This window comes from Clupea harengus, chromosome 3 (assembly GCF_900700415.2).
Source record: "Clupea harengus chromosome 3, Ch_v2.0.2, whole genome shotgun sequence".
NCBI lineage: Eukaryota > Metazoa > Chordata > Actinopteri > Clupeiformes > Clupeidae > Clupea > Clupea harengus.
The window spans coordinates 6,089,267-6,101,606 of record NC_045154.1 but is presented as its reverse complement, the minus strand read 5'-3'; the positions used below and the strand labels follow the sequence as shown (position 1 = coordinate 6,101,606).

The 12,340-nt window shown below is 47.2% G+C and overlaps 1 protein-coding gene across 6 annotated transcripts in view; it reads left to right on the top strand.

Moving 5' to 3' along the window:
• Nucleotides 1-12,292, top strand: part of ripor1 (RHO family interacting cell polarization regulator 1) — a 64,981-nt gene extending 52,689 nt beyond the window's left edge. For 4 of the 6 annotated variants that reach the window (XM_031564381.2, XM_031564380.2, XM_031564379.2 and 1 more), the window contains 15 exons: nt 55-180; nt 1,027-1,175; nt 1,503-1,632; nt 2,086-2,136; nt 2,579-2,710; nt 3,490-4,542; nt 5,361-5,500; nt 5,987-6,152; nt 6,431-6,566; nt 6,876-7,049; nt 7,478-7,636; nt 8,343-8,539; nt 9,687-9,770; nt 10,186-10,276; nt 10,536-12,292. In XM_031564381.2, coding sequence (XP_031420241.1) covers nt 55-180; nt 1,027-1,175; nt 1,503-1,632; nt 2,086-2,136; nt 2,579-2,710; nt 3,490-4,542; nt 5,361-5,500; nt 5,987-6,152; nt 6,431-6,566; nt 6,876-7,049; nt 7,478-7,636; nt 8,343-8,539; nt 9,687-9,770; nt 10,186-10,276; nt 10,536-10,633 — 2,886 coding nt within the window. In that variant the 3' untranslated portion in view covers nt 10,634-12,292. The remainder of the gene's footprint in view (nt 1-54; nt 181-1,026; nt 1,176-1,502; nt 1,633-2,085; nt 2,137-2,578; nt 2,711-3,489; nt 4,543-5,360; nt 5,501-5,986; nt 6,153-6,430; nt 6,567-6,875; nt 7,050-7,477; nt 7,637-8,342; nt 8,540-9,686; nt 9,771-10,185; nt 10,277-10,535) is intronic. The other 2 variants (XM_031564382.2, XM_031564383.2) reach the window with 2 other exon arrangements.
• Nucleotides 12,293-12,340: the final 48 nt, after the last annotated feature.

Below are 12,340 nucleotides of genomic sequence, written 5' to 3'. Positions count from 1 at the left end.
GGATGTGTCCCTCTATGTTGTTTAGGCTGTAACGGTGATCTCTGACCCCTGCAGATCTTTATGAAATATGGCCGTCAGCGCTGGAAGCTCCGGGGTCGGATCGAGATCAACGGCAAGCAGGTGTGGGACAGCGAGGAGATGGTCTTCCTGCCGCTCATCACAGAGTTCCTGTCAATAAAGGTGAGGACAGACCATACACAGGCTCCATGTTCTGTGTGGCCATTAGGTTGTCCTCTTTCTCTCTTGGCTCGCTCATTCTCTGCTTTCTCTTTTTTATTTTCTACTTTCTCTCATGCTCTGTCCTTTTCTCTCTTTATATATCTCTCACTCTCATACACACACACCATGCTACACACACATACTTTCCCATTCAGTCTCATAAAACCCATACATATATATTATACATGCAAATTTCACATTCAGATTTGCTTATAAACATACTTTCTCAGTCTCTCATTTTCACACACACTCACACAACCACATAAAAATCCAGACTCACACAGGGTCACATCTGTGTGTTGAGGCGTAATGCGTAATGGACATAACAGCACACTGAGACTAGAACAGCTGGACTTTGACTTGTTCACTCTCCGACCGACCCCCCCCCCCCCCCCCACCCAATAGTTCCATTGCACACTAGTCTGTGTCAGGGGACTGGAAAGTTCCACGCAAAGGTTAGGAGACATGCTAGAGGGGAGGGGTCTAGACAGAAAGGAAGGAGGGACAGCAGAATGGAGGACGTTTACGATGTAGTTATTTGTTTATTTGTTTATTTTTTTTTAAGCTAGGAGTGTATTTTGAAAAAGAGAGGAACCCTGCTGAGATGGGAATGAGAAGAATGTCCTTGATTTTCATCAATTCTGTTTTAAAACTTTTAAAACTATAGCGTTGTGTTAGGAAAGACTTTGGGGGGGGGGAACACATTATTAATTTACCTCCCCAAGCTTTGTTCAAAAGCCATAGTGTGATATCTTGATTCGCTGACCCGTCACATTCACTGTCATGTTTGGATTTGGGATCACCTAGGTGACAGAAATCAAGAGCCTAGCCAATCATGTGGTGGTGGGGAGCGTGTCATGTGAGACAAAGGACCTGTTTGCTGCACTGCCTCAGACGGTGGCCGTGGACATCAACGACCTGGGCACCATCAAACTGAGCCTGGAGGTCACCTGGAAGTAAGTGGCTATCTTATCTCAGCTCCCTGAAAGAGCACTACATCATATCATAGTTCCAGTTCCAGTCAGGTCGAGCTCTTAACAACTTTCAGTCTTCCCATCTCGTATTCGCAACTATGTCGCACACCAGGGCTTCAGCTGAATACCTGCTGTGGGGCAGGCAAAGAAGCCTTGCCCTTTCTGGAACTGGAACTGGCATATGTTAATGCTAGAAGTAAAACTCATCACTATGTATTATCTGTGGTCCGCAGTGTGTCTCCTCCATCTGTTTGCTTGCCTGTCACATCCACTCACGGTCACCTCCGCTGTTTTTTTTTCTCTTTTTAGCCCCTTCGATAAGGACGACCAGGCCTCCTCTGCCAGCACGGTCAACAAACCTCCGTCAGTCAACAAGCGCTTCTCCACCTACAACCAGAGTCCCCCAGACACACCGTCTCTGCGCGAGCAGGCCTTCTATGTGAGTCAAATTGCTTCACTACCTACCCTGCTCACACCTCCCACACAAATGACTCCCCATCCTATTTGGTTCCACCGAGACTGGAAACTCTTTTAAAGTACAGTGGAGTTGGATGATGGAACTGGATCAGCTGTAATTCCTCCCGTGCCACTATAAGCAAGCTAATGAACGGTGCCAGAGCTTTGAAGATTAAATAAGCCTGTCCCAAAATATAGCTTTGATTAACTGGTGAGAACATCTCCTCTTGTTTGACTCACTCCTGACATTATTGCTTCCTACACTCTGCATTCCATTTGAGTTTGTTTATCCTGGAGATGTCATTTCCTCATCAACTTGCACTCTTTACCGTGGCTTTTTCATGCTCTTCATGCAACGTGGAGACAAAGAAAAAAATAATAGCTGCCATGTTTATCACATCTCCGTGCTGTTCCATAATTGTGTGTTTGGTTTTAGTGTTTTGTTTGGAATGCATGCCCAGTTACTTCGTTTACACCCTCATCCCAGGTGAGTTAGACGCAGTGAAGGCATACATGTTTTCCCATGTTGTTGTGCTCAACCAGCCAAACCTGAAACATACCAGGAAGAACATAAAACTTTGAAGACTGATCAGTTGTTTAAATAAGTGCAGTCAGGTGCGCTGCTGCTTGTTATGAAGGAAAACCTGCAGGTCTATGGGGCCCTCCAGGACCCAGTGTGTGCTCACCTTTGACCTTTTGGGTGTTGTGCCTCTGTTGGGGCTGCAAGAGGTTTCAGCTGTGCTGTCATTAGTAGTGTAGGAAGTACAGCCTGGTCTGCATGGGCCGGTCCTGATGAAAGTGTCGTTAGCGTAGCCCGATAGCGTTTCTTGTCGTTCGCTTTCTCATGGTTCCCTCTTCTCCTGCCCACCTGCGATCCACTCCACTGGGCCCCCCTTATCCTCGCCCCCGTCCCCGTCCCCGTCCCATAGACGGCTCCTCGGGGGATGGCGCCAAAGCAGCGCTGGTCCCTGCTGGACGTGTTCCGCGACACGGTGGCAGACAAGATCTCGCAGAGCTGCTCTTGCAGCGACCTCACCTCCATCCGTCTTGGACAAGCACATGTAAGTCCCATGGGAGGACCCCCACCGTCCCTCACCCGAAAAGAGAGACCCTATCCGGGGGGGGGGGGGGTCTGTAGTGACAAAAAAATTAAAATCATCGTCGATGGCTTTAGATTGAGCGCCGAATTAGTTGTCAGTAGTTGTTGTAGTCATAGTCATAGTCAGAGTTCTAATATGTTTGTAGTTTCTGTGATTTTGTTGTGGAACATTTATAAAGTGTCCTTCATGTGTTTGTGTGTGTCATTCATGCTTGTTATCAACCAGTATTGTAGAGCACAATATCGATAATCTCTCACAGAAAGCTCACAGAGTCTCCCTTCAGTTAAGTGGTCAGATGGGCTGTTATTGTTTTGATGGGACAACCAGTCTTGCCCAATGAGGCGGTGACTGGATAACTGGGACCTCAATTAAAGGGAGCAGGGAGGCTGTTTGCTTTCTGGGCTAGATGCCAGACTTGTCCTGTTCCATAATGGGGGCCGCGTGAAAGAGAAGGCGTCACCAGGCGCAGAGGGATGGAAGCCAAGGCTCTCCCCCACCCCCTCTCCGCCCCCTTCGTCTCTCTTTCTACATCGCTGGCCCTCTCTCACTCCAGGGCACCTCACACCCATTCAGTTGCATCCCCAACACCCATCTCCTCCACCATATTCATTCATGAAATGGAGGGAGGTCATCGGGAGTCCTTGTGCTTTTGATACTCAGACACAGCCTGTCATGCCCATTCTCATCTCTGTCCGTGTGTTACCTCCTTTCCTGTCCCTATTCTCCTGTATGTTTCTCAGAATATGTTGCGACGACAGGAGGACATGGAGAATGGCACGGCCTGGTCCAACTCTTCGGAGTCCTCTGACGACTCCTCCAGCCCCCAGCTCTCCCTGGGACTCCGCCACACCAACAAGAACGTGGTGCAGCCGGAGGTGCAGGCGGCCGCCCCTGCCATCGAGATCTCCTTCGCTCCTCGGGAGTCTGCCACCTCCACCCCCACCCGCTTAGCCAATCAAAAGGAGGAGGTGGAAGAGGAAGAGGAAGAGACTGTGAAAGCCAAAGTCGGTGCCGTGGCGGCGGTTGCTGCAACAACAGCAGCAGCGGCTGCCACAGTGGATGCTGGGAAGACGGAGGTGCCAAATGGCCACACCCGATACTCACGCTCACTGAGTCACATCAGTGAGAGCAGTGTGGATGGCGCTTTGACAGACAGGTCGACCGGTGAATCAGTCGAGCCATCTGATGTGACCTCTGTTGCATCTGCCGTATCAGTCAATGACATTGTCATGGAGATGCCAGTCAAGACAGAGCCTGCGACCACAGTGGCGGTATCCCAGGATGGCAGCACCACATCGGAACCGGAGAATTCTAGTAACGAGCCTCTGTCTAGCTCCGATGAGGTGCCAGGTGAACAGGAGGATTCAGAGGTGTGTTCTCTCACCACTGCCTCTGAGGAGGCCCAGCTGCCCAAACAGGAGTTCCCCTCAGAGCCCGTGTCTGAGGTGGACTCCGAGGTCAGCTCCAAGGTAATTTCCGAGGAGACACAGTCGATCGATTCGTCACCAGAGACTGAGGCGTCAGCCCAGCAAGGTGACTCAGTGGAGTCCTCTGCTCCGTATCAGGAGCCAGAGGCCATGGTGGTGAGAGCCCATGTGGCCGTGGTGGAGGCCGAGGAGCCTGGGCCCGTTGTAGAGGCCAAGCCCATGGACAGTGAGGCAGAGGAGGCTTTGGACATTGGGCTGGATGAGGCACTGGCTGCAGTCATCTCCTCTCTGGATGATTACAGAGGGCAGTTTCCTGAGCTACAGGTCCTGGAACAGGAGCTGAAACAACTGGAACAAGCACTGTCGGTAAGTCCCCAAACTTAATTACTTTGTGTGTGTGTGTGTGTGTGTGTGTGTGTACAAGGCCAGGGATTTAGAAAGCGTGGGTATTAGTCATGAAGGGAAATGAAAATGAGACGGGTGGTGTGGTTGTGGAGACGGGAGATGTTTTCTCTGTCCCGAGGTTGCGCTCAGGGTGCGGTGTTTCCGGCCCCCGTGGCTTAGAAGTTTTAGCCTATCAGTGTAGGGTTGGAGTCCGGGGGCTGGGTGTCGCCCTGTTATATACATACATACACACACACACACACACACACACACACACACACACACACACACACACACACACACACACACACACTTACTCACACTCACACAATATGCACTTGCCTTGTTAGTCTCTTCGATAACCATCAAAACCCATGTAGAACCAGACAGCCCCTTCCACCACTGTTTCCCACCCTGACTAGGAAGGCCATAGTGTAATGATGGCTAGCTGCCATTTTTTTATACTGCACAAAATCACCCCATGTTATTAGTCATTTAATTATTTAAGGAATTAATAAGAGTGATGGAATGTTCACAGTTTTGTACACACACACAAACACAGACTCTTTATGTGAATTAAAGCCTGAACTTAGTTTTTGAGAGGTAAAAGGATTCAACCTCTGTTCAGAAAAGAAGTCACCAGATCTAAAAATATGGCTATGTGTGATGACACTCTCTCTCTCTGTCTGTCTGTCTGTCTGTCTGTCTGTCTGTGTGTGTGTGTGTGTGTGTGTGTGTGTGTGTGTGTGTGTGTGTGTGTGTGTGTGTGTGTGTGTGTGTGTGTGTGTGTGTTTGTGTAGGGTCGCAGCCACAGTCGCTCGTCCAGCGTCAGCCTGACTGTGGAGACAGCACTGGAGAGCTTTGACTTCCTCAACACGTCGGACCTGGAGGAAGAAGAGGATGATGAAGAGGAGGGAGGGAGACAGAGCGGGCCAGACAGGTCAGACTTCCCAAAACGACTGCCCCGCCCTTTCACCATGACTGGGCAAACAGGGGTGTGTGTGTGTGTGTGTGTGTGTGTGTGTGTGTGTGTGTGTGTGTGTGTGTGAAGGTAGGGAGGGGGCAATAGAGAACTTCTTGACTTACCATCTACGCATGTGGATATGTGTACTCTAGTGCCATCTAGGGGCTGAAATAGGAAACTGTTTAGAATGATTGCTGAGGGGAGTCTGAATGGTTGACTGAAGTTTAATGACTTGAGAGAATATCAAGTCTAGAGGTCAGATCTCCAAACCATAGGTGTTCATCATCAATGATCTCTTCCATATGTTCAACTGCTGATTTGTGCATTTTTTTTGTCCTTGTATGCACAAGTCTGTTTACACTGTTGTGTATGAATGGGTGAGTCTTTGCATATGTTGTGTGTCCTTGTTTGGCATTGGCATACACTGACGCCACTGTGTGTATATTTTGCCTGTGTGTTTAGTGAGCGCCATGGCGCCCCTGAGCGGCCAGCCGATGAAAGTGCGGGTGAAGACGAGGGCTGTGAAGCGCGCTGCTGGGACACTCCCTCCGCCCCCCTCAGCACAGCCTGCCTTTCACTAGATCACACTCTGCTGGTGCATCTGAAGAACTGCAGCTCTCAGCTACTGGTGAGTAGGCCCGTGCCTGTCTACACTACTTATACATGATTATTTCCAGAGTTGCCTTTGTTGTGGCTCTTTTACAAGTATTATTAGGATTCAGAATAGTGTAATATAACCATTCATAATCCAGCCCAGGGCTGAAAGAGAGGTTTAACGGTAATCACAGGCTTCTGTTATCCAGTTCTGCCTTGTTGCATTAATATTCTAATGTGTGCACTATCTCTGTCTGTCTCTCTGCCTCTCTCTCTCTCTCGCTGCTGCTGCTGCCTGCTTGTGCTGTCCAGCGCCTGGGTACCTTTGGGCCGCTGCGCTGTGGGGAGATGTACGCTCTGGACCGCCTGCTCAGGGAGGCCCGGGTGCTCGAGCTCATCAGACGAGTCGCCAAGGACACGTCAGAGGGCATGAACCAGCCTGAAGAGGGTGAGCGCAGTGTGACAGTCGCTGGCGAGTTCATACTTTGTCATGCCACTCACAGGTTTAGGCCACTTTTCAGTCTATGCTGCCTTCACAGGTTGTGAGTTAACACACACAACAAGTATGTACAGAAGCACCTCTGTGCATTCAGCCTTGTGGGTGCTTTACATGAGCCAGAATAACGGAAAGGAACCGAGATTCATTTAATAAAATAAATTATACTTCTTTCATTTGTAGAAGTTAGTGAATTGTATGAGAGAACTACATTTCTTCTTTATCGTCCGTCTTTCTCTTTCCATGTTTGTGATGGAGCAGTGGTTCCCCAGTTAGATCAGTGCCAGGGGGCAGTTGTGCTGTGGAAGCAGTGCATGGACGACAGCAGCGAGAGGAGTACCGTGTACAGCACATCCACAGAGACCATTCTGCACGCGCTCAGTACCACCTACTCCAGCAGACTACCAGAACGAGCAGCTAGCCTTGCTGATTCAGGTGTGGGAGAGAGGGACTTATGCGAGTGTATGCAGATGTGTGTGTTATTATGGATGTGGGAGAGTTAGTGTGTATATGCATGTTGCATGTCTGAGGACATTCGCATTTAGACATTTTTGTGCATGTGTGTGTGTGTTCCCCTTGTTCTCTTGGGTAGTTTTCCATCTGCTGAACACAGGTGTTTATCATCATCACTCAGATACACATATTATGGAACTACACCGGTATTCCCCTAACCACATTACTCCTATATTCAAACTAAATAGTCCACATTTCAGCAACTCCTGTTGTCTGTCTGAAAAGTCTGTCACAATGGCCTTGCTGTGATCATGTTGGTCAGATGGAGCCCTGTGCTTTGGCAGAGTGTGGTGCTCTGTTGTGTGCCGACTGGCATAAATATGTGTTTTGCGTGGTGTGTTGTGGCCCAGTGTTCCTGCGACTGGTGGAGAGAATGCTGGAGAGGAGGCTGCCCAGACGCGGGGGAGGGGCGGCCAGAGAGATGATCACGCTCTTTCAATTCTGGAGCTACTTGGAGGCTGAGGGAGTCATCGATCTGGACACACACGTCACCGAGCTGGCCGAGGAGGGTGAGTGTGTGTGTGTGTGTGTGTGGGAGTGAGAGTGAATGCCAACATATATAAAAAAGACAGACAAATGAAAAGTCTACCAGTCTACTGGCAGCTCCTAGACACAGCCTCCCAGATGATTGACAGAGAGAGAGAGACTGCAATACAGACACAATAAACTAAAGAGATGCAAAATAAAATGATTAAACTGTGCGCACTGTACTGAGTCATGGTCTCCTGACCTGTTGAATTGTTGTTGCTTTGAGTGGATTAGTGCCTGTGGAGGCGGGCCCTCTGCTCTCACCCATCTCTGTGGATGTGTGTGGGCGTGTGAATGTGTTGTATTCACACACTAATGGGCTTTGATGGGAATTTTCCTCATCACGCCGAAGGTAGCATTAACACCTCATCAGAAGCTCTTAGTCTCACCAGTCAGCACCAGTTAGCCATTCAGCTTTTATTCTCAGTTGTTCAGCCTCATTCTTCTCAACATTTTTTTTAAATGCAATGAACCAGTCATTTCCCCTAAGCCAGACTAGTTTCACTCATTCTTCTGTCTTTGTATGCGTTTCTGTATTGTGTTTACGTGTATGTGTGGTTGTGTGTCTACCGTGTCTATCGGTATCTCTGTCTATAACTGCTTGTGTGTTGTGGGGGTTGTAATGCTGTGCGTGTGTCTGTCTATATATCTGTCTGTAACTCTGTGTATGTGTTTATACACATACAGTGTGGCTGGTGCAGTGCCTGCAGTGTGGGGACCAGGACACGTTGGTGAAGGCGCTGAAGAGGCCCCCAGAGAGCAGCCTGAAGAGGGAGGGCCTGCGGGCCGTCAGCCTGCTGCTGAGAGACCCCCGCGGGAAGGTGTGCAGTGCCGCCAGCTCCCTGCTCCGCAGCCTGGCGGACCAGCCTCGCCACAGAGAGAGGGTAAACGCACCGGTGCCCCCCCTGTACACACCAACACTCCCTACGCTACGCCACATGACACTTACATATATTCATCTTATGATTTAAAGGTCATACTACCAAACTGATTGTATGGGACAGTGTAAAATGAACAAAATAAGAACACAGAATTGAAACAGGAATGTGCGAAGTGGAGAATACACCCCCTTACAGCCCATGTATAACTTTGAAGGAAGTGAAATTGTTTCATATTTCATATTTTTACCACATTTTACCACTGCTGGACTCAACTCAATAGTTTTGAGAAGTGGAGATCTGCAGCCCCAAACAGCCATGCACAGGTGACATATGTCCATGAGCAATTGATTCTGGTGTATAAGTAACAATGGAGTGCTAGGTTTGTATTTCAAATGGTTTAAAATCCTTAGCACTAGACTGTGTATGCTATATAAGCATGTGAACATTTTTTGTTTTCATTCAGAATGATTCTTGTTAATGTTTAACAATTCACCATAAAGGGTTGTATCTGTTAATACTTGGTTTCCTTTCATCTCCACTTAACTGGGTTATCTATTTGACTCAGAGCTTTCAGCGTCTCTTTCGTTCCCATATTGAATTGTGTCTAATTATTATAGATTATGTTCTGGCAGCTCTTCGTGCTACCAGTGGGTTGACTTTAAACCAGGTCTAAGCTCTAAGCTTGCAAGCCACAAAGTAACCTATTGATTTAGTTGTGTAAACACAATCTGGCTGGACATTAGGCCATCTTTCAGAAGCTTTTTCATCCTCTTGATAACGACCTTTTATGAAAGACTAAAACAAGTGAGTGACAGTAAAACTACCTTCAAACTGAGAGTTTTTTTTTTTTTTATCAAGTTTACAGTGGGGAAGTGAATGGAAAATGATATCATATTTTGGCCAGTGTGCCATTTTGTTTCATAATCGTACACAAAGGTAGCCATCTCAGGCATTCCTTCTATTGTTACAAAACAATACTAACATCTCCGGTCAAGGGGAAAATAAGACAACAACGCTGCCCCATCTGTGAGCTTTGGATCCACAAGCCATGGACTGATAGAAATGCTGTGTCAGCTTAATGTTAAGCTTTTGTTTAGTCCTTTTACATGACATATACTGACACTGACAAGCTCTCTATTTCCTCAACTAGGCATTGGTAAGCTGTCTGGAACTTCTGGAAGATGAGAGTTTGGAGACACGAGTTTGTGGATGCAAAGCCCTCGCATGCTTGAAGGTCTGTTGCGTAGCAACTTAGCCTATATCGCCACATACAACAACCTAGCAAGGCTATTACATTTACACTTACACCCAATGAGCTCTGGAAAACAATGTAATATATTTTATTGTGATGTAATGTAAAGCCACACATTTTACAATGTTATATTCGTTGGGATATATCAAATGCATATACAATGCATTAATAGACCAGATCTTATGTGGCTCCAAAACTGTACAGGTTTTGTTAAATTTGGGACTTATATCAGCAAGAGGCAACTCTCCACATGCTAAGCTGGTTAGAAAAGATATCTAGGTCAACATACAGTATATTTCCTTTGTAGGAAAATAGACTGAACCAATTAAGTGTACCAGTAGCTCTGCCAAGTACAGGCATGTGAACAAATATCCTCTCTCTGTGGTCTATCCCACAGGCCAAAGAGAGCATCGACCAGCTGGTCTACCTGTGTCGCACCGACAAGGAAGACGTGAGGGACGCCGCCAAGCAAGCCCTGCTAGTGCTGGGTGAGTGAGTGAGTGATGAGGAGAGCATACAGTCTCTTTTAAACAAAGGGGAACTGGGGAGGGTTGGACAGAAGGGGGAAATGTGTATGTGAAAATGGATAAATGATACAAATGGGTTACGTGAAGCTAGAACGGATCTGAAGCATAGGAAAAGAGGTAAAGGAAAGCTTTAGAGTAAGCAGTGGGGGAACGATGTGCTCGCAGTTTGAACCCTTAAAGAAGCACAGATGATCACTTTTGACCCTTGTGCCATCTGCAGGTGAGGAGGGAAAAATGGCCCACCGGCACGTGGAGTCGTCGCAGGATGGAGTGGCCCGGCTTTTCGCCCCAGGCAGCATGGCCAGCACCGCTTTCTGATCCAACAGCAATCTGCCACGCCCTTAATCTCCACAAACACAAACATAAACACACAGAACCATGTCAACCCAGTTGTGTCTGTCCAATGTTGCCAATTCAAAGGGACAGGTGATCACACACATCACTACACTGTAAATGCGTGGGTAACAACAGGCTCACCCACAGCATGGACTTCACGCTGTAACTGTCTCCTATTTTCTGACATGGTGTAGTGTGCAAGGCAGTGTCGAGAGCACCGACACGGACATATTTATACATCCACTCACAAGCTGAAGAGTAATCACAATTATAAATCTGTATATTATCCAGTAATAACATTTGTTATGTGAGGGAAGGTATGATAACTGCAAAGTGCGTAGAAGGAGAGTGAAATGTCGCAGAAAGCAGAAGAGGATGGAGTGTTTTGCTGCCTTAGTATTTGGCCCAAAGGTGTTGCCTTTTTTTCAGAACATGGACATGTGATTTAGGACAGCGTCCAGACAATGGCTGGACCATCAGGTGCAAGAGACTAGACTCTGGACGCCCGCTCGCAGATTGAGGGTGAAGCATAAAGGGGGGGGGGGGGGGGGGGGGGGTGGGGGGGGATGTTAATGTTCACTCTCTCTCTTATTTGGGGAGGAATGCACTTTTGAATGGTTGACTTTTGAGGTGAGGACAATTACGACTGCGTGGAGAGTGCTTCGTGTGAATGTTTGTGGAAGAATGTTAGTTGGCAATGGGGGAGGGGTGGAGTGATTGGTATCACTCCTCAGGGTGGGGCACTGGAGGAATGGAAGCCACCCCCAGACCCCCCCCCCCCCCCCCCTCCCAAACACACCTCACGAAGGACCATTATGACCTGGAGGGGGAGGGAGGGACCACTAAAGCATCACAGTGCCATCATTCTATATTGTCAAATATGTATGCTTTAGAAAATGAATCTATATAAATATATATGAATATATTCAATTGGAAGAATATGTGTTTTCTAAATGTGTTGTAATTTTAGTTGAAATGTTTAAATACTCAGACTATATGCAGAACTTTCAAGGGTGCCGAAGCCACAGTAACTCACAACGCACTTGTTGAGACTCAAGCCACTGGCGTTTTACTGAAGATTATTTCTGCTGTAAAGGAGGTGAAACTTATGTTTTTTTTTCTTTTTTTCAAATCAGAAATATTATTTTGTTGTAGAAATGTGTAAACTGTGGTGGACTTGGCCTTTTACCGAACAGTAACAGACAACCTCTTATGACCATATGATCTCTGGGTCGGCCCCTGCATGCACACTGAGAACCTCTGGTTCAGGGTGTTCTCTGCCAAGGTGACAGGAGGGAGACGGGCTCAATGAGAGAGCCTGGAACTTGTTTTATTTGCTTTTTTGTTCTGCTACTTTTTATTTTTTTCCATTCTGTCAGACTTTCAAATGGGTGCTTTAGAGCCTCATCAGTGAACAAGTGCCTCAAAGTAAGGGGAGGGGGGAATGCTTAGGCTTTATTTAAGAGTTAATGGTTGCAGTGCAAGATGACAAACTGCATCAAAGATTTCAGTATATTTTCCTTAAGACTCACAAACAGTACAGCATTAAAGTGATTTTTTTTTTCTATAAAATGTATATTGTCTGACAAGAATCTTGCCTGACATCAAGTGTAAAGAAAACATTAAAACATTTTAAAAGTATTTGTGTCTAATTGAGTTCTTAAACACAATAAGTACCAAGACTTTAAG